The sequence below is a fragment of the Staurois parvus genome, unplaced genomic scaffold, assembly GCF_062004578.1.
Source record: "Staurois parvus isolate SC_StPar_1 unplaced genomic scaffold, SC_StPar_1.0 ptg000291l, whole genome shotgun sequence".
Lineage (NCBI taxonomy): Eukaryota > Metazoa > Chordata > Amphibia > Anura > Ranidae > Staurois > Staurois parvus.
Window position 1 is genome coordinate 1145667 of NW_028318087.1, and position 22937 is coordinate 1168603.

The 22937-nt window shown below is 41.0% G+C and overlaps 1 protein-coding gene across 1 annotated transcript in view; it reads right to left on the reverse strand.

Annotated features, from left to right (window-relative positions):
* Positions 1-22937, reverse strand: part of LOC149458204 (ficolin-2-like) — a 41294-nt gene that overhangs the window by 15920 nt on the left and 2437 nt on the right. The window contains exons 2-3 of the mRNA XM_089682492.1: positions 14968-15081; positions 3104-3142 (exon numbers count right to left, since the gene is read on the reverse strand). Coding sequence (XP_089538618.1) covers positions 3104-3142; positions 14968-15081 — 153 coding nt within the window. The remainder of the gene's footprint in view (positions 1-3103; positions 3143-14967; positions 15082-22937) is intronic.

Here is a 22937-nt window from a genome sequence, read left to right on the forward strand (position 1 = left end):
AGCATTTTTTTTCCCCCAAAACATTCCCCTCTCCTCATTTTTCACTATAATCAGTTTACACTTGAAGACACCAAACACTCCTAAACGCCATGATTGGGCATGTTTATGAGCTGTAAGCATTTTTTCTGCTCAAAAGCAACTTTCAAAAACATAATTCTGAAGGGGTTTTTTTTTCTGCCTCTAAACGCTCCTCTGAAAATATGCCTGTAAGCTCCCTAATGTGCATGGACACATAGGCTAACATAGTGCTGCTTTTCAGGGACCAATGTAAGTGTACATGTGCCCTTATAGACATTAGAGAAGCTGTGCATTGTGCAGATTCTGCCTTCCTGCACTGTATCTAAAGTGTCCTCAAGAGCTGCTGCAGGCAGACCAATTAACTTTTTTTAGAAGGAGCCTTCGGTGACAATACCATCGCCTTACCACATGGTGAGAATGCCCCTTATGGTGAACCAATGTCTACATAGAGAGAAAAATACCAAACAGTTTATCTCCCAGAATAATATTCCCATGACTCACCATAGCCTCGGTCTGGAACGCCCCTGTCCCCTTTCTCTCCTAGTGACAGAATTTGGTGAGTTGGGTACAGCATTCTTCGCATACACTATATTACTCTCTCCTCCTAATACTTAAAGTGAAGCTAAAGGCTCAGTTTTTAGAAATACAAACATGTTATACTCACCTGCACTGTGCAATTGTTTTGCACAAAGCAGCCCCCATCCTCTTCTTCTTGCTTCCCCCACTGGTACTCCTGTCTCCTCCCTCTGCCTAGTGCCACCATAGCAAGCCCCTTGCAATGGCGGAACTTGTGCATGCTCACTCCTGAGCTGGCTCTGTGTATCCATTGACACACTGAGCACAACTCAACCCCAGGCTCTCTCCTCACTGGCTTTAATCTACAGGATCCAATGAGGAGCTGGGAGAGCAGATGCTTTCATACACATAGCTGGATCAGGATCGGGCTCCAGTAAGTATTGGGGGGGGGGGCTTGGGGAGAGCTGCATACTAAAGGTTTTTTACCTTCATGCAAAATCCTTTACAACCACTTTAAATTGTATGTAGCCAACACTTTTTTTTAGTTTTGGATAGAGTAGGGAAGGTTGAGATTATTTTTACTGTCTGTGTACCACTGTGGAAATTTCCCTTCACTTCCTGTCAACAAGAAATTAGTAGAAACCTGCCAAAGTCAAGGTGAATTCCCTTCTTGGACAGCTGTCCCCATTGACAGGTTTCCCCTCACCTCTTGTTATGGGGCCAACTCTAAATTTTTGGATTTCCCCTAACTTTTTCTTTCTTGGTGACAATGGTCACCAGTACAAACAGAAGGATGAATGTCCTCAATGGGGACACAGAGAGCAATCAAAACTTCAAAGGGTCTAAGCTTAAAAAAAAAAAAATTAAATTAAGTTAAAAACAGTATTTTCCTAGAGATACATGTTTACTAGTCCCAGATGGGAACCCTGAATACTGGGCTCTTCTAAATCAGTATTGACCATCAAAAGTGTTGGCTTATTTGATACATGAGGCTATAGTGTTTGGGGAAAGATTTAACTATAGACAATGTTGCCTGGTCAGTAATCTGCCATGAAAACCATTTATTTCTCTGTAGGGATATAGTAATTGTACAATAATAACTCTGTCCACTTCCAACAGGGCTGTGCAATGAGTATGTGAGCCTGTGATGTTATGGGCTGACCACTGAATTGTAGGCACACTGTGCAAATATCAGGAGCTACTATGCTATGCAATAGGGTGAGCAAGCGTAAGTATTTGGTGCCCACTTGCCTTTTTATAGCTGCATTTGTGACTAAAGGATTGCTGAGTGGTCATCAGATTCTACTGCCTGTGACCTGATCCCATGCTAACTCCTGTGTCTACCTAGCCTGCTTGAGTTTGCTCGTTCCTGATACCATGTTGCTGACACCAGTTAATGACCTGACTCTGCCTTTTGTCTACTGCTCTGGTACCTTCTGTGCTCCGCCGTTGTCAACTCTAGCCCGACCCTTACTCTGCCTCCCGATTCTGTACCCATGTTCTACCATGTCAGCTTGCCTGACCACCGAGATCCTGCATCTGCCTGCTTGCCCACTTGCTTGCTGTCTGCTGTTCTGCTCCTGATGCTGTGACTCTGCCAGTCCACCAGCCTGCCTTCTGCGTGGCACCTACTGCAAGTATCTGCCATCCAGGATCTTCAACCAAGCACCCCTGCCACTCCATGCCCTGTTATATCCTGTCACCATCTTCAGGAGAAACAGGACAGGAGGTGTAAGGGGCCTTCCCGTTAACTCAGCCTCCACCGGGTACATGACAGATGGTGACTCTCTCCAGCAGATAGCTTTTCTTTTACAAAAGAATAGGTCTTGGCTTTAGGTACACATTAAAGCTGAACTTTAGGCAGATATAAAAGACACAAATTATTGCATATCTTTAGTCATAATTACATTTATATTTTTTAAGGGTCCATGCACACTAGGGGTAAAAAACTGTCAGGACCTCTGTTAGAAAAAGCGGCATAAAAAAATGCTCATAGTGGCTCATATTGCACAAGAGTTTATGAGCATTTTTATGGGCATTTGCTTTTACAAGCATTTTTTTTCCCCCAAAACATTCCCCTCTCCTCATTTTTCACTATAATCAATTTACACTTGAAGACACCAAACACTCCTAAACGCCATGATTGGGCATGTTTATGAGCTGTAAGCATTTTTTCTGCTCAAAAGCAACTTTCAAAAACATAATTCTGAAGGGGTTTTTTTTTCTGCCTCTAAACGCTCCTCTGAAAATATGCCTGTAAGCTCCCTAATGTGCATGGACACATAGGCTAACATAGTGCTGCTTTTCAGGGACCAATGTAAGTGTACATGTGCCCTTATAGACATTAGAGAAGCTGTGCATTGTGCAGATTCTGCCTTCCTGCACTGTATCTAAAGTGTCCTCAAGAGCTGCTGCAGGCAGACCAATTAACTTTTTTTAGAAGGAGCCTTCGGTGACAATACCATCGCCTTACCACATGGTGAGAATGCCCCTTATGGTGAACCAATGTCTACATAGAGAGAAAAATACCAAACAGTTTATCTCCCAGAATAATATTCCCATGACTCACCATAGCCTCGGTCTGGAACGCCCCTGTCCCCTTTCTCTCCTAGTGACAGAATTTGGTGAGTTGGGTACAGCATTCTTCGCATACACTATATTACTCTCTCCTCCTAATACTTAAAGTGAAGCTAAAGGCTCAGTTTTTAGAAATACAAACATGTTATACTCACCTGCACTGTGCAATTGTTTTGCACAAAGCAGCCCCCATCCTCTTCTTCTTGCTTCCCCCACTGGTACTCCTGTCTCCTCCCTCTGCCTAGTGCCACCATAGTAAGCCCCTTGCAATGGCGGAACTTGTGCATGCTCACTCCTGAGCTGGCTCTGTGTATCCATTGACACACTGAGCACAACTCAACCCCAGACTCTCTCCTCACTGGCTTTAATCTACAGGATCCAATGAGGAGCTGGGAGAGCAGATGCTTTCATACACATAGCTGGATCAGGATCGGGCTCCAGTAAGTATTGGGGGGGGGGGCTTGGGGAGAGCTGCATACTAAAGGTTTTTTACCTTCATGCAAAATCCTTTACAACCACTTTAAATTGTATGTAGCCAACACTTTTTTTTTAGTTTTGGATAGAGTAGGGAAGGTTGAGATTATTTTTACTGTCTGTGTACCACTGTGGAAATTTCCCTTCACTTCCTGTCAACAAGAAATTAGTAGAAACCTGCCAAAGTCAAGGTGAATTCCCTTCTTGGACAGCTGTCCCCATTGACAGGTTTCCCCTCACCTCTTGTTATGGGGCCAACTCTAAATTTTTGGATTTCCCCTAACTTTTTCTTTCTTGGTGACAATGGTCACCAGTACAAACAGAAGGATGAATGTCCTCAATGGGGACACAGAGAGCAATCAAAACTTCAAAGGGTCTAAGCTTAAAAAAAAAAAAAATTAAATTAAGTTAAAAACAGTATTTTCCTAGAGATACATGTTTACTAGTCCCAGATGGGAACCCTGAATACTGGGCTCTTCTAAATCAGTATTGACCATCAAAAGTGTTGGCTTATTTGATACATGAGGCTATAGTGTTTGGGGAAAGATTTAACTATAGACAATGTTGCCTGGTCAGTAATCTGCCATGAAAACCATTTATTTCTCTGTAGGGATATAGTAATTGTACAATAATAACTCTGTCCACTTCCAACAGGGCTGTGCAATGAATATGTGAGCCTGTGATGTAATGGGCTGACCACTGAATTGTAGGCACACTGTGCAAATATCAGGAGCTACTATGCATGTCTGCCAGTGCTACAGATCTGAACCATACCAGGCTGCATGCCCTCAACATGGGGGATACTTTGCCAGGGACCCCCCTGGCAAAAGTACCTTATCCCCAAGATGATGAGGAAGGGCCTCTTCCCGACAATGCTAGCAGAGTGGTTGTGGGGGTCTGCAGCTTATCAAAATTTTAAAGCCTACTTTGACAATAAGTGGGCACCGAGATGCTGGCATCCCCCGTGTGAATGAGTGTTCTGTCCTTGCTACATGTTTCCCTGTGTGTAACTCAACATGCAGCTAAACCCTCCAATTCTGCAATAAACCAGACCAAATGTAATCTTGAAGCATTATTAACAAAACAATGTGGGTGAAACTATGGGAAAGGCAGATAAGAAGTTCATACAATCAATGTTATAAAAAAGACAGTGAAAAAATTAGGCTGCAGATAAGTCCATGCTCACTAGCGATGATGCCTGTATGTGATGTAGGTTTAGTCTATGGACATGTGCTGCATTGATGGCTGGGTTGCTTTTCTCTAGTTCTTAAGATGGAGTCTGAGCTCCCAGGATGCGCCTGTTTCCTTTTCTGAGAATGGAGGATGATGGGAGTTCTTAAAGCTAAACAGTTTCTGACTTTTGTTAAACAATGCATTTTTTTCCAGGCTTCATCTAGTGGCCAAATGTAATATTACATGGAAGACAGTATAATGAATTTGCCTGCTGGAGACAGAACAGGGTGCATAGCACCCTTACTCAGTCACACAAAACATAAAGTGTAAATAAACACACATACACCATTTTTGAGAAGTCCTTTCCTATTTTTTTTTTTTAATTGATGTACATCTTCCATCAATCACATTGTCCAGCAATGTAGATCCATGTCAATCACCAGACCTGATACCTGTCTATCCGTGGAAAAAAAAAAAACTAAAGAGTCTGGTATAGAATTGTTTTTCTTTTTTTGCATAAGGTCCACCTTGGGGGCCTGGTATGAATTCTGAAAGAATCTCCATGCTGTTTTCTTTTTTAAACTATCCCCATCTTCTTAATTTACCACCATTTCCTTAACAACCACTGACAGCAGAAGAAGAAAACTGTCATATATAGTACTGTAGTGGGAGAAAAGCTCACTACTACTGTATATATGATGTTTAGCTAATGTAAGACAAAAATCTGAACAAGTGTGGTCTGAAACTGTGCCCGGACCGGACCTTCTGGGGAGGTGTTACATATCTGGAACATTCCTGCCTCATGATCTTAGTTTTCAACATGTTGGTGCTAAATAAATGTAGGAAATACAGTAAATACATCAATTATTCAAGACAATAGTAATAAATATTTGCCCTTTAACTCCAGGAATGCCATCTACCCCTGCACCGAAACCAAACAAAATGAAATATAATGAATATAAAAATAGGTTTAATGGATGTCCACTTTTTTGGTAGTAGTCCTGGAACATCTGTTCTTCATTAACCACTTGCCTAACAGACACTTTTACCCCCTTTCTGCCCAGGCCAATTTTCAGCTTTCAGCACTGTCGCACTTTGAATGACAAGTGCGCAGTCATGCAACACTGTACCCATATGAAATTTTTATCATTTCTTTCACACAAATAGAGCTTTCTTATGGTGGTATTCAATCACCACTGAGTTTTTATTTTTTGCACCATAAACAAAAAAAAGTGCAAAATATTTGAAAAAAAAGAAGGTTCTCTTTGTTTCTATTATAAAATGTGGCATACAGATAATTTTTCTCCTTCATTGATGTGTTTGATGAGGCTGCACTGATAGGCAGCACTGATGGGCACTGATGAGGTGGCATGGATAGGCAGCACTGATGGGCATGGATAAACATCACTGGTAAGGTGGCACTGGTGGGCATTGATGAGAAGGCACTGATGATGCTGCATTGATATGCAGTAATGATGGGCACTGATAGACAGCACTGATGGTTGACACTGACGGGTGGCGCTGACTGTCAGCACTGACTGGTGGCACTGCTGAGTGGCACTGCTGGGCACTGATGGACACAACTGCTGGGCAGTACTGATGGCTGGCACTGATGGGTGGCACTGCTGGGCACTGATCATCAGTGCCTTAATGATCAGTGCCGATCTGCTCTGTGACAGCTGCCGGCTATCGGCAGCACTTTCCTCATGCTGTGACAGTGTCCGCTTCTCTCTTCTCCTTCCCACTGGCAACTGCAAGCACAAAATAGGATCCTTCAGGATGCAGATTGGAGGAAGGGTCTGATAAATATGTCACATTAGCCTTCCTTTCCTGAATGAACACAATGAGTGATCGGTACTGATCACTCACTGTGTCCATTCATAAATGAAACTTGGTAGGCTGTTTTTTTTTTTTTTAAGGGGACCCTGTCAGGTTGGCTGTATGGGTGTCAGGAATGGACTTGCCAATAGTGGTGGGACTCACCTGCCTTGTGGGCTGCAGTACCAGGGCTGGCCAGCGGGTGCTCTCAACAACCAGAGGTTCACTTCAGCAATTAGCCATCACCTGGGGCTGATTGCAGGTGGTGTATTTAAGGGATGGCCAGACCTGCAGTCTGTGCCTTGGTGTGTGTTTTTCCATGGGCCCCTGTATCTTGTAACCTGCATTCCTGTTCCTGTTCCTGTTTCTGCCTGACTTGTTGCCGACCCTACCTGATCCTGACCTCTGCTGACTTCTCCTGTTTGATCCCTGGCTTGTGACCCTGACCATTCTCTCCGCCTGCTCCTCCTGTACCTACCTGCCCGATAGTTATCGACCCGGCCTGCCTGACTACGTTGTGCTCTATATGTGTATGTACTTGTTTATATCAGTTTAGGTTTGGGTTTGTTTCACCTTGTTGTATGTATTTGTGTTAGCTTGGGGTTTGGTGCACTGCGTTTATATTTGTATTGTTAGTCTTAATAAATTGTCTTATTTATACCATATCTGAGGCCTGCATTTCCCTGTGTCAGTCCACACACTTCTGGTCACACCCGCATCCCTGACAATGGGGCCCCATGGGTTCTAACAGGAGCCCTGCATAAAGCTGTTATGATCTTACCTCCTGTTACATTGAATCTGATCCAGCCAGGTGCTGCCACTCTCTGTTGTCCCTCTCTGCATTCTGCATTCAGTGCTGCCATATGCTGAATGTTACCTCCTGATACATTCAGCTGCGTGCTCCCACTCTCTGCTCGCCCCCTGCGCAGTCTGCATTCAGCCGCTGCCATACACAGGATCTCGTCTCCTGCAACATTCAGCCACAAGCTCCTGCTCCCTGCACTCCTCCCTGCACCACCCTCTAAGTTCACAGCACCTCTACCTACAGAGGAGGCATCAGATATCAATGCGCACTGACTGTACTCACTGTCAGTGCGCTTTAAAAAAAACAGTGGTATCATTTTTTTCTGCACAGAAATATGCAACATGAATGCATTTGTCTATGCAGAAAAAACTCACCCGCCAGCAACATTATGGTGCAAACAGTGTACATAGCAATCAATTGGCTTCTCTGCACATGGTGTGAACATGTCCAAAAAAATTCTATGGACTATGCAGGTCAAATCTGCACCATTTTTCCATCAATTCTTATGCATATATGTTGTGAATGAGGCTCAATTGTTCTGGTGCCTTATTTATGAATCACAATATTGGGGAGTTTTGTTCAAGTTCACTAAGGCCTTGTTCACACTATATGTGCATAAAAACTGATAGAAAAAACCTGTGTAGAATATTTGGGGCTTGTTCACACTATGTGCTGAAATGTTCGTTTTTTTAATGTATGTTTCTGCAAAGACATAAAGAAAACAATTAATTTATATGTGACCTGTTCACACCACAATATTGGTGTTGGGAGATTTTTTTTTTCTGTGCAGAAAAATGCATACATATAGTATTGCATATTTGTGTGCATGAAAAGCAAGCCCACTTTTTACATTCAGGAGGTGCTACATGTTTTTTTAATATTATTTAAATAAATTATTTAATGCTATTTCTACAATAATTGTTGTTATATCTACAGCTTGCTGATCACATCCAATGTTCCGTGAATTCTTTTTAGGGTTTGTAAGGAAACATGTCTTATTAACCGGCATCCATTTAGTTTAATGCCTCCATTTTCAGTTTCCGTTCTGTAGAAACAGAACTGCCTTATATGGTGGTGTTCACATTTGTGTTCACATTAGTGTTCGTTATCTTTCTTGATAAGAGTGTAATATTTCATTGGTCATTACAATATTTTGTTGGTCATTATGACTTTGTAAAAACTGCTCGCACGCATTAAACATTTAGAGATTTAGCTTGCACACTTCGGTGTCTGGAGCTTTGTCTCTCCCAGGCCTGAGGGTGAAAATAACGAGGACAGGGGCTACAGACATAGGCTAATTCCTATCATGGGTTCCCTGATATCGCAAACATTTTGCCAAGGGTTCCTCCAGGGTGAAAAGGTTGAGAAACCCTGCTATAGAGTTTCATTTGGGTGACAGATTTGAGTCTGCTCAGGCAGCTGGCATCACATCCAAGATGGCGGTGCTCAGTAGCAGCCTGAGGGTTTTGGTTGTCTACACAAAAATAGCTTCTACAGGTAAATAACATATATAAAATACGTTAAATGCGCATATACTCGGCAGCACAGTGGCTAAATGGTTAGCACTTCTGTCTGGCAGTACTAGAGTTGTTAGTTCAAATCCCAACCACGACACTACCTGCCTGGAGTTTGCATGTTCTCCCTGTGCCTGCATGGGTTTCCTCCAGGTACTCCAGTTTCCTCTCACAATCCGAAGATATGCTGGTAGATTAATTGGCTCCTGTCTAAATTGGCCCTGATATATGAATGTTAGTTAGGAACCTTAGATTGTAAACTCCATGAGGGTTAGGGACTGATGTGAATGTACAATATATATGAAAAACACTGCCTAAATTGATGGCACTATAGAAGTACCTGTAATAAATAAATAAATATAATCTTATATGAAGACTGCTGTTGAAATGAATGGTCTTGTGACAGGTTCTCTTTTAGAATTCATGGACACAGGGCTTACACAGGCATTTTAGATGTCTGGTGTAATTTCTTGTGGTTTTCCTGCACCTGGGAAGCTGCATGTGCCATGTACAGCCTGCCATATGAGTGAATTAATTATCTGATTGTGTTTCTTTGCATCAGTGTTTACCTGCACATGCACGTTCAATGTATTTTTCAAACTAGCAATTTCAGATTCAGAAAATATGTTGGATGCGCATGCACTTGTAAACGCTGATATGAGGAAGTATCGTCACTTACAAGAGCACTGATGCCTACAGCCATGCATCTGCCCACAAGGGCCTAAAAAAAGTTAACCCCTTCCTCCCCAGTGCCATTAGTACAGTGTCAGTGTTTTTATTTTGCACTGATCACTGTATTGGTGTCACTGGGGATGTCAGTAACCCCAAGTCAGTTCCCCCCAGTGCCAAAATGTCCGCCGCAGTCCTGCAGTCCTGCCATAAGTCGCTGATCACTGTCATAAATTGCTGATCATCGCCATAAGTCGCTGATCGCTGCCATTATTAGTATAAAAAAAAAATCCCAGTATCTTTCCCGCCATTTGTAGACGCTATAACCTTCACGTTAACCAATTAATTTACACATATTGGGATTTTTTTTTAGAAAAGACATGTCGCATAATACATTTTGGCTGAAATTTATGACAAAATTTGATTTTTAAATTTTTTCACTGGACATAGCAAAAAGTCCAAAATATTGTTTTTCTCAAAATTATCAGCCTTCTTTTTTATAGCTCAAAAAGTAAAAAACGCACAGGCGATCAAATACCACCGAAAGAAAGCTCAATTTGTGGGAAAAAAAGGATGTAAATTTAATTTGGGTGCAGTATTGCATGACCGCACATTTGTCAGGTAAAGTAACGCATCGACGTAACACAAATCGCTTCTGTAACTGCTTCCTGACCGCCCTATAGCAGAAATACTGCTACAGGGCGGCATGGGTGTGCAAAATCACATATATATATACATGATTTGCTCTCCCGTGGTTTTCACGCCCCTCCCAGATAGCGTCAGATTGCAGTCAGTCAGTACACCAGTCATCTCATTTAACCCCTTGATTTCCAGGAGCACGCTCATGCACAATAAACCTCCATTGCTAATATAGTGTCTGAATGGATCAATATCTTTGATCAGATCAGCACTATACCAGTGTTCACATTAGTATAGTGTCCCCAAAAATGCAGCGTTAGCAGGATCAACCTTTCAGCACCTGCGTTTAGCCCCTACGCTTACCCCCCCCCCCCTTCTCTCCCAGCAAGTGCAGTGTCAGTTGGTCACTGTCACTTGATACACTGCACAAAAAACCGCAGTGTTCGCAGAATCAGGCCTGATCTCTGTTAGCACTTGCTGGTAAATTTTGATGACTCTCATATGCAGCAGAGTGCCAGTACTAGTGCCGCTCTACCTTTTGGTGAACTGGCGAGTACCAGCGGTCTAGTACATCTCGGTCTTTCACATACCTCCTTGATTTTTGGAGCTGTTTTTCACGGAATATCTGTATGCGTTGATTGTGGATCAAAGCAATTTATATGCACAACAATGTATCGCCGCCAACCCAAATTCAAACCTTGCCAGACCAGTCGCATGGAAACTCATTACCGTTTCTTTGGGGCCTAACCCTCAACATGGGCATTACTAAAAAAAATGAATTGCGGTTGTGTTGGTCCGCAGACCCGATTCATCATATACCGTGTTCTCTGCTGCCATGGCCAGGCATAGATATGAGAGTATAATGTGTTTTATGCATTTCAACGACAATACACTCTGTCATCCTCGGGGTGACCCTGAGTTTGATTGGCTCCACAAAATTCAGCCCCTCGCAAATCACCTTAACCAAAAATTTGCAGATGTCTATGCTCCCCAGCAAAAAATCAGCGTTGATGAGTCCCTGATTATTTTTTCTGGCCGCCTTGCATTAAGACAATTTCTCCCCAGCAAGCGTGCCAGATATGGGGTCAAGATGAAGAAGACCTGTGAGAGGACAACAGGCTATACGTATAAGTTTCGGATTTACGAGGGAATAGATAGTCACGTGGAGCCCCCCGGATGCCCAGACTACATGGGGAGCAGTGGTAAGATAGTTTGGGACTTGGTGTCATCCTTTTTCCATATGGGGTACCACTTATATGTGGACAATTTTTATTCAAGCGTGCCACTATTTAGACATTTGTTCAATCTTGGAACTGGCGCATGTGGCAAAGTGTGACCTAATGTGTGCCCACCATTAGAAGTGGGTGGATGCAGGGCAGTATATTCTAATGGTGGGCATACCACACACTTTTTCTGGCAGAGATTTCTTCTTTTTTTTCATTCAGTTGACAGGCTGCATACAAAAAAAAATAACATAGCATATACACCCAACAAGGACCAGCGATGAATGGTTATACCAGGATGATGCCTACAGCTGCAGGCATCATCCTGGTATCGTTTTTTTTCAGCCAGCGATTGGCTTTCATGTAAAAGCAATCCTAGTGGCTAATTAGCTGCAGGATTGCTTTTACAAGCAGCGGGAGAGGATGCCCCCCCCCCCCGCTGCCTTCCACGGCCTTCTCGGGCAGTCCTGTGCCATCGGGGGAACCTGAGAATGCAGCCGGTGTTTCTGCCAGCTGACCATAGAGCTGATTGGAGTCCAGAGTGGTGCCAATCATCTCTATAGTCTAAGAATTTGGAAGCTACAAGCATTTCATCACTTCAGTTTCGCAGGATATAAACAGCGCCATTTGTAAATTGGGAAAGCATCTGATCACACCGATTTGGGTTTGATTAGATAATGTAAGGGCAGAGGAGATATCTAGAGCCTGATAGACTCCAGATTTCTCAAAAAAGAATATATGACAATGCCCACTGAAGTTATAGGGGATATTTGCATTCCCTGTGATAGCATTAAAAGTGATCAAAAAAAAAATGAAAGTTACAGTGTAAAAATAATTTTAAAAAATCAAAATAACTTTAAAAAAATCGCCCCTCCCATGCACGCACACCTGTGTGCACAAGCGTTGACTCTGTGCCGGTATGTAAACAGCGGTTGCACCATAGATGTGAGGTATCGCCATGAACGTCAGTTCAAGGGCAGTAATTCTAATACTAGACCTTCTCTGTAAATCTAAAATGGTAGCTTTTAAAGGCTTTTAAAGTGTTGCCTATGGATATTAAAAATGTGTGCAGTTTGTCGCCATTGCATGGAGCATGCGCAGTTTTAAAGCATGTCATGTTTGGTATCTATTTACTCGGCATACCATCATCTTTTTTATAGCTTACCAAAAAAGTGGCCAATATATTGTGTTTTTGTGCATTAAAAGTAAAAAAAGTGTATTTTTTTTATAAAAATTGCTTTGAAAAATCGCTGTGCGAGTACTATGTGCCATAAAAAATTGTAGTACCCACCATTTTATTTACTAGGGTGTCTGCTTTAAAAAAATATATAATATTTGGGGGTTTAAATTAATTTCCTAGCAAAAAATATTGATTATTTTTCATGTGAACAAAAAGTGTCAGAAAAGTCTTGATCTTCAGGTGGTTAGAAGAGTGAGTGATGTGTGGCATAAACTTCTAATGCTGGGCATAAAACGCCCCCACTCCCCAAAACGACCCCTTTTTGGAAAGTAGACACTCCAAACTATTTGCTGAGAGGCATGTTGAATCAATAGAAGAATTTATTTTTTTACCACAAGTTTTTGGAAAATGACAATTTTCTTTTTTTTTTTTTACACAAAATTGTCACTTAAATGATTTACTGCTCACACATGCCATGGGTATATGTGGAATTACTCCCCAAAATATATTCTGCTACTTCTCCCGAGTATGGGGGTACCACATGTGAGAGACGTTTTGGCAGTCTGGACAAGCACAGGACCCCAAAATCCAATAAGCACCTTCAGGATTTTAAAGGACATTATTTCCTCATTACACTTCCAGACTACCTATCACAGTTTCGGAGGCCCTGAAATGCCAGGATAGCACCTAACCCCCCCCCCCCCCAAATGACCCCTTTTTAGAAAGTAGACACCCCAAGGAATTTGATAAGAAGCATGGTAAGTATTTTTCAGATCTCATTTGTTGCCACAAGTTTTTGGAAAATGAAGAAAAAAAACAAAAACATATTTTTTCTATTCTTTTTTTTTATATTTCAAAACCTTGTGAGAAAAAATAAGATCTGCAAAATACTCATCATGCCTCTTTCTAAATTCCTTGGGGTGTCTACGTTCCAGAAAGGGGTCATTTGGGGGGGTTGGTGCTATCCTGGCATGTCAGGGCCTTCGAAACTGTGATAGGTATTGAGGAAGTGAAATGACTAAGTTACGCACCTTCAGGCTTTCAAAGTGGTCATTGGATTTTAGGCTCCTGTATGTGGCTAGGCTCCCAAAAAGTCTCACACACGTGGTATCCCCATACTCGGTAGAAGTAGCAGAATGTATTTTAGGGTGTAATTCCACATATACCCATGGCTTGTGCAAGAAATAAATAATTTAAATGACAACTTTGTGTATAAAAAAAAAAAAGGTTTTGTCATTTTCCAGAAACGTGTGGAAAAAAAAAAATCTTACATGGACTCAATATGCCTCTCAGCAGATAGCTTAGGGTGTCTACTTTCCAAAAAGGGGTCATTTGAGGGTGTTTGTACTATCCTGGTATTTTAGCACCTCAAGAAATGTGATGAGCAGTCAGAAAGTAAAAGCTGTGTAAATTCCATTATCTATACCATAGTTTGTAGACGCTATAACTTTCACACAAAGCAATAAACATACACTTACTGGGATTTTTTTAACCAAAAACATGTAGCAGAATACATTTTGACCTAAATTTTATGGTGAAATTTTATTTTTTTTTGGATATTTTTTATGACCGAAACGAGAAAATATTGTTTTTGAAAAAACAAAAATTTTCTTCAACAAATTTTTTGGTTTATAGCGCCAAAAATAAAAAGTGCACAGGCGATCAAATACCACCAAAAGAAAGCTCTATTTGTGTGGAAAAAAGGACATAAATTTCATTTATGTACCGTATTGCATGACCGCGCAATTGTCCGCTACACTAGTGCAGCGCTGTATAGCAAAAAAAATGGCGTAAATTGCAGTATTTATGCCATAGTTTGTAGACACTATAACTTTCACACAAAGCAATCAATATACACTTATTGGGATTTTTTTTCACCAAAAACATGTAACAGAATACATTTTGACCTAAATTTATAACTAACTTTGAGTTTACTATATATTTTTTATAGCTAAAAGTAAAAAATATTGTTTTTCTTCAAAATTTTCGGTCTTTTTTTTTTCATAGCGTGCAAAATAAAAAGCACACAGGTGATCAAATACCATGGAAAGAAAGCTCTATTTGTGTGAAAAAAAGGACGTAAATTTCGTTTGGGTGCATCATTGAATGATCTCGCAATTATCAGTTGAATTAGTGCAGCGCCAAGTAGCAAAAAGAGGCCTGGTCATTAAGGGGGGTAAATCCTCAGGAGTGCAAGTGGCTAAGGGTGGTTTTCAAAAAATGTTGCCATACACAATATTTTGCTGTGAAATCATGTATGCTGAAAGCTCATCCCTAGCCAAGGTGCAATTGGGGACATGTGTAAGAAGATCCTCCTGTGTATATATGCGATAATTCATATATTGTCAACTATCCAGTAACCTTTCTCTGAGGGAGCACCAGGTTCACCTTTCTGGCCAGGAAGTCCAGGCAACCCAGGACATCCACGAAGTATAGCCAACTTGTCAGAGCCTTGAATGCCTACAAGTTTTACATCTGTAGGGAAATAGAATTTAGGGGAACAGAATATACAATAAGAAATCAACATTGATATTAAAATTACATAATTGGTCACTAATACATGAAAATATTCTGTGCATCAGTTCTCTTCTAGTACCTTCAACTTATGAAATTAATTTCTTGATATTCTAAAGACACTTCTCCACAAGTGTTTTCAGACTGTTTTATTCAGATACCTTTTCAATAACATGACAATACACCTTTTGTATAACTGTTCTGGGAGGTGGTCAACATTACTGTTTGTAGGCAGGTGCAGTTTATCTTGCTAACATAACACGTGGAAAAAATATAACCACCAAAAGTCTTCATTAGTGCAAAACAATAGAATGTAATGTGCTAATATAAAAGCAGGTGCTGAAAAAGTCCCCAGTCCTCATGTGAAATTCCAATAAGCATGGAATATGGTCTTCTTTAATACCCAAATAGCCAAGATCCCAGTGTTCAAACAGGTAAAAATGCTTACCAGAAATGATGCACCCCCATAATACAGTGGTCATGGTAAGCATGTAACATGAATCTTCCAGCATGGTCACTTTCAGGTTCCGAATGGTTAATTTATTAGACTTGCAATAATGCATAACATGCCCAAAGAGAAGAAAGGCCAGGAAAAGTGTAAATCCACAGAGTAGAAGTTTCATTAGAAAAGATCATAAAAACTTACAAAAGACATGGTCAAAGAGCAATCATCCAAACAGCTGTAAAGGACCCAGCTGTGCCTGTATGCGTGATGATGTCACAACATCCAGGCCCTGCCCCTACTTGTTTTGTTAAAATATGGAGTTTTCAAGGGGATCAAGAGTGAGGTTATGATACAGAAGAGAATGGAGGATAAGAGGACATTTGTTCCTCTGAAACCTCCACATGTGTCAACAAGGAGGCAGCTGTCTGATAGGATGCAGCAACCCCGGAGGACCTTCGTGGCCATCTTTAGTGAGGACAATGCTTACTAAGTACTGGCTCACTGCAGTTAGTGCACAATTGCAAAGTGGATAGTGTAGGGACAAGTTCCCAGCTGTCTAGGGACAGTGCAGTAGCAATATGGAAAGGTTCCTGTCGAGAAGGGACAGATTAGGGGATCTGCTTCTGCTCCACTGATCTAGGACTAGAGTAGGCTAAGGACCTCTGCCGGTCTACAGGTGTGCCACATGGCTACTTGAGTAACAGCCACCTTCTTCATTCAGATGCTGTTGCCAGTACGGTAAGTACCAATTGTCATGATCACGGCGTCAGACCCCAGACCTTCTCACCCAAACTCGTGACCAAAGGACTTGCCGATCTAAAACCGCAATGTGACGTGTGTAACAATACCACACCCAGCTGCACCCTGCTCAACGATTTTCCAGCTAATGGGTCACAATCGATGTACCGGCAGCCTGGGCGATTGTTACTGGGTCAGGTTAATTACGCAATTAACCCTTCACACTGCCACCACCTCCTTTTTGTACAGAGAAAAAGGAAACTCGGCGTTATCAGCTATAACACTATAATGATTGAGCTAATCGTCTCTATATAACGGTCATAACACAGGCCTGTTATACAGAGGGTTAAGCAAACAGTAGCATTCTCTTTAGAGGCAGGGATTCGTAAATTGCAATACAGAGCTATAGAAACTGTTCAACATTTTCAGAAAGAAAGATTTATTACTAAAAGGTCAAACGGGTGCAATAAAAATATTTACAGAAAAAGGATGTAACTAAGATATATATATATATATATATATATATAAATATAAAAAGAACCACAGCACAGCAAAGAGATATCAGAGAGAGGGGAAAAGGGTTAAAGTACTTGCCAAAGTCCTGGGTTAGCAAATCCAAGTTTCAGAGCAGAAGAGTGCTTTGATCTCCCTATGTTACGATGGTCAATGGGAGAATTCTTCAACTTCGTCCTCTTAGGCCTGACAGCCCAATTTGTAGTCCCCAGCAGGGGGTGGCTCTGCAGTCAAGGACCAATCTCTGCTTAGGGCATGGAGAGATGGGTGGATGCCTCAACTAGAGCAAAAATCTCCCATAACTCATATTTGCCTAGAACTTTTCATCTGCACAAGTGACATTCAACCCGAGGGTAGATTATTATGCAGACAAGTCTGAGGATTGATTAGATATGAATTATGAAAGTGTACACTAAACGGTTCATGAGATCTATTTTTCTGATTTCCTGTGTGTCCGAGACAAGGCGAGTGACCCATCAAACTGTTCGCCTGTTCATCGTCCATCTGGCGATATGTTCGGTTTTTATGTAAGTCTCTCATATTCCAAGATATGAGACATAGGGGAAAAATGGTTTTAACCAAGGTTATCTGATTCTGTCACCTACGCTGAGTTAAGTTTTATGAGGTTGGAATCTCTCTCAACTCAGGAGAAAGCTTGCCTTATCTCTTCCAAGGTGTGAAATGGTACAGCATTCTTGGGACAGTGAAGCACCTAGTGGCTCCCTGCTGGGATCTGGCCTGTGACACTTCTAACACACACATATACTGCCATATGTCACTGTGCCTCTCACAGAGGGAGGGGGGGGAAGAATAAGGGAGAAATATATTTGTCAGGACTGTTAACCCCTTTGCCAAGATGGAGGTTGAAACCAAAGTGGTTGAACCGCGTCCATCTCTGGGTATACGCTGTTACACCAATAAATGGGTTACCAATCTCTGGCTGTATCACAGTTCCACTAGTCCTAATTTAAGCTAAACTGTGTATTAATAAGACTCTGCCGCCACAATCTTAGGATCGCTGAGAAAGCTTTTGCCACTAACTTGCCACGTATTTGCTACTTCTGTTTAATCCAATAACATGCGTGCTAACAACTTGGTTTCTCTGTCTCTTCCTTCCATCTTGGGTACCAGCTGTCTGGCTCCACCCACAACTTGATTGAGAGTAGGATGAGGTTTGAGTTTTCCCCTACCATGGATCTTTGATAAACCCTGTGGGTTTGAAATTCACAATCCTGGCAAATTTATGTGCAGATTCACCTATAGGATTTTTTTAAACCATAATGAATTCACTATAAAAGAAAGGCTCAAAGAAGAAGAAGAAGCCCTAGCATGATTATACAGGAAGTTGATGTAGGGATAGGATAGAGAGGAATGACAAACAGCACAGGGAGAGATTAGGGGCAGTTAAGAAACTGTACATTATTTCTCATTGCTAGATTTTGGGGAAATCATTTTCTTTGCTGTTAAAACATAGCCAAATATACACTGCCAGAATATGCTTTCAATGAAAAGTGTGCAGTTCTGTAACACTGTGTACAGCTCCATGGCATCCAACATGTACAGTATTTTTTTATTCACATTGATACATGTCCACTATGGCAGTGCCCAGATTTCCATACCTGTGCAATAGGCCCTGTTTAGGGTTAATAAGTGATTAAGCGGGACCCACACCTGTGATCTTTGAGGTATATACAGTATAAGAGACATACCCAAGTGCTTAACTTATGTTATGAATAAGCCCTATGGAGCGTGAAATGGGTCAACATTTCTCCTGATTTTAATTTTAACTTGTGTGCTGAGAACTTTTTGATATTTCCATGAACATTTTTCAGTAAATCATCATGTTCTATTGTTTACTGATCAGTGGCTGCAGCTTCTGATCAAAAAAAAATTTCCAACAAGCCCATTTGACAAAAGTTGATCATTAATTGACTTCTGTTGAGCAGGAGCAGCCACACAAGGATCAAAATACAGCCGATCCCTGGTGAACAGGCTCAGTTTGGGATCATCTATGGCCAGCTTTAGAGCAATAGATATAGTACTTTTTTGACTTACAAATCCATACTTAAATAGAATTTTTAAACCTGAGCTTAGTGTCCTAATGGATACTTAGCAATAACTATTCTTTGTTTTATCATGTCCTTCTTAAAATATAGTCAGGTCCATAAATATTGGGACATCGACACAATTCTAACATTTTTGGCTCTAAACACCACCACAATGGATTTGAAATGAAACGAACAAGATGTGCTTTAACTGCAGACTGTCAGCTTTAATTTGAGGGTATTTACATCCAAATCAGGTGAGTGGTGTAGGAATTACAACAGTTTGCATATGTTCCTCCCACTTGTTAAGGGACCAAAATTAATGGGACAATTGGCTTCCCAGCTGTTCCATGGCCAGGTGTGTGTTATTCCCTCATTATCCCAATTACAATGAGCAGATAAAAGGTCCAGAGTTCATTTCAAGTGTGCTATTTGCATTTGGAATCTGTTGCTGTCAACTCTCAAGATGAGATCCAAAGAGCTGTCACTATCAGTGAAGCAAGCCATCATTAGGCTGAAAAAACAAAACAAACCCATCAGAGAGATAGCAAAAACATTGGGCGTGGCCAAAACAACTGTTTGGAACATTCTTAAAAAGAAGGAAGCACCGGTGAGCTCAGCAACACCAAAAGACCCGGAAGACCACGGAAAACAACTGTGGTGGACGACCGAAGAATTCTTTCCCTGGTGAAGAAAACACCCTTCACAACAGTTGGCCAGATCAGGAACACTCTTCAGGAGGTAGGTGTATGTGTGTCAAAGTCAACAAACAAGAGAGACTTTACCAGAGTGAATACAGAGGGTTCTCCACAAGATGTAAACCATTGGTGAGCCTCAAAAACAGGAAGGCCAGATTAGAGTTTGCCAAACGACATCTAAAAAAGCCTTCACAGTTCTGGAACAACATCCTATGGACAGATGAGACCAAGATCAACTTGTACCAGAGTGATGGGAAGAGAAGAGTATGGAGAAGGAAAGGAACTGCTCATGATCCTAAGCATACCACCTCATCAGTGAAGCATGGTGGTGGTAGTGTCATGGCATGGGCATGCATGGCTGCCAATGGAACTGGTTCTCTTGTATTTATTGATGATGTGACTGCTGACAAAAGCAGCAGGATGAATTCTGAAGTGTTTCGGGCAATATTATCTGCTCATATTCAGCCAAATGCTTCACAACTCATTGGATGCCGCTTCACAGTGCAGATGGACAATGACCCAAAGCATACTGCAAAAGCAACCAAAGAGTTTTTTAAGGGAAAGAAGTGGAATGTTATGCACTGGCCAAGTCAATCACCTGGCCTGAATCCGATTGAGCATGCATTTCACTTGCTGAAGACAAAACTGAAGGGAAAATGCCCCAAGAACAAACAGGAACTGAAGACAATAAATAAAAAGGAAGTGCAGCGCTAGTGAGCAATAGTGAATACAAGTATACATAAAAATAGTGATAAGTCACTGGTGTGATAAATGGATAGTCCCGTGAATACACATAAATAATAGAGGTGACTCTGTTATTCGTGAGGAGGTGGTGTTAAAATGCGCACTCACCGGACGCGCATTTTAAATGCGCATTGGGTATAAGATCCTGCTGTCAGGTGGTGAGCGGTTCCTCCTTTATCGGGTCCTAAATGGGTTATTCTACTCCACTGGGGGTCCCTGTAGAAACCGTCCTTGCTGGTGATCTGGATAATGGATGGCAATCCTTTCTTGGAGTGGGTCTGCGGTGAGCCTGCGGACTAAAGCACTCCCCCAGGGGGCAGCAAGAACACTCCCATAGTGTAGTAGGTTTTAACCTCAAATTTATTAAAAGTTGATGATACAAAAAAACGTTGCAGACAGTAGTCTGTGAGTAACTGACCAGCTGGTAAATAAGAGTATCCGCCGGAGCTCCACGTTGCTCCGGCGGGTGTGACGTCACGGCGTGGTGTGGCTCCTCCTGACGCGTATCGTGCTCAAGCACGTCTTCAGAGGGGGGTCGCCAATCACGTCGTGTCGTCCGCCGTTTGTTTAAATACACGAATAAACCGCACATGTGCAGGAGACCGCGGCCATTTTGGGATAGCGCAGAATGAACTGCGCATGCGCGAAGATGACGGGCGCCATTTTTCCTTAGTCCCACGGTATAAGGCAGATTGAATGCCTGTGTGTCCCCAATCAAGGAATATATCGACATCCTTCTGTGGGGGTAAGTGTACATAAATATCTTGAAAAATAATATCCATGTCAGTTAATTCATGGGTTCAAGAAAGGAGGGGAGAGGGAAGAACGGGTCCCATCATCAGCCTCTATTGGCGGTTGTCAGAATAATTCTGTCCAGTTAGAAAAAACAGAGATCACTTGATACCAATAATATATACATAAGTTATACCATTATCACAAGGGGAATGTATCAGCATTCCCCTCACAGTGTACATTAGATACAAATACCGATCTAAATGCGGTCTAAAAAAATTAAAATAAAAAATATAAAAAATATGAAAAAAATTGAAAATAGTCTCTGTTTACAAACGATATATACATATTCTATTTTTTATTAGAAAAATTTTTTTGTATATATCCCATTCCCATGGATTTGAGGTCAGTGCACGTGTGCAGATATTCCAAACAACATAATAAAATGTATATAATCAAATAAAGCTAAAAATTAAATTAAAATTAAAATCAATCCTATCTGTGCATATCTCTCGTGGTACGAGATGATAAACTCCTTCCATATAGTCCAGGAGACAGAACGTATAAAATATCCATATATACCGAATATGCTAATCTAAAAATTATAAAAGAATTCATCATGATGATATCAGATGGGTGGTACTCAATTATTTTCAATGAAACAATTGATATCGACCTCAATATTGAGGCCATTAGGTTTTAAAGAGCGAAGCTCATAGATCCATTTCATTTCTAATTGAGAGACTGCACGTCTCTTGTGTATTCCTCTCCAGTGGGTTTTAATTGTATCAATACCCGTAAATTTAAGAGAGGTGGGGTCCATATTGTGAAATCTCTTATAGTGATAGGAAACTGAGTGCTCTTTGTATCCCCGTTTGATGTTATTGACATGTTCTCTCAATCTATCTCTGAGCCGCCTGGTGGTGCGACCGATGTACTGAAGCTTGCATGGACATTCTAACAAATAGACCACATATTTGTTGTTACATGTAATGAATTTATCTATATTGTATCTTCTCCCAGTTACTTGTGAAGTAAACGTATTTTACTTTATTTTTATTTTAACAAATATGTGGTCTATTTGTTAGAATGTCCATGCAAGCTTCAGTAACAAATAGACCACATATTTGTTGTTACATGTAATGAATTTATCTATATTGTATCTTCTCCCAGTTACTTGTGAAGTAAACGTATTTTACTTTATTTTTATTTTAACAAATATGTGGTCTATTTGTTAGAATGTCCATGCAAGCTTCAGTACATCGGTCGCACCACCAGGCGGCTCAGAGATAGATTGAGAGAACATGTCAATAACATCAAACGGGGATACAAAGAGCACTCAGTTTCCTATCACTATAAGAGATTTCACAATATGGACCCCACCTCTCTTAAATTTACGGGTATTGATACAATTAAAACCCACTGGAGAGGAATACACAAGAGACGTGCAGTCTCTCAATTAGAAATGAAATGGATCTATGAGCTTCGCTCTTTAAAACCTAATGGCCTCAATATTGAGGTCGATATCAATTGTTTCATTGAAAATAATTGAGTACCACCCATCTGATATCATCATGATGAATTCTTTTATAATTTTTAGATTAGCATATTCGGTATATATGGATATTTTATACGTTCTGTCTCCTGGACTATATGGAAGGAGTTTATCATCTCGTACCACGAGAGATATGCACAGATAGGATTGATTTTAATTTTAATTTAATTTTTAGCTTTATTTGATTATATACATTTTATTATGTTATTTGGAATATCTGCACACGTGCACTGACCTCAAATCCATGGGAATGGGATATATACAAAAAAAAATTTTTCTAATAAAAAATAGAATATGTATATATCGTTTGTAAACAGAGACTATTTTCAATTTTTTTCATATTTTTT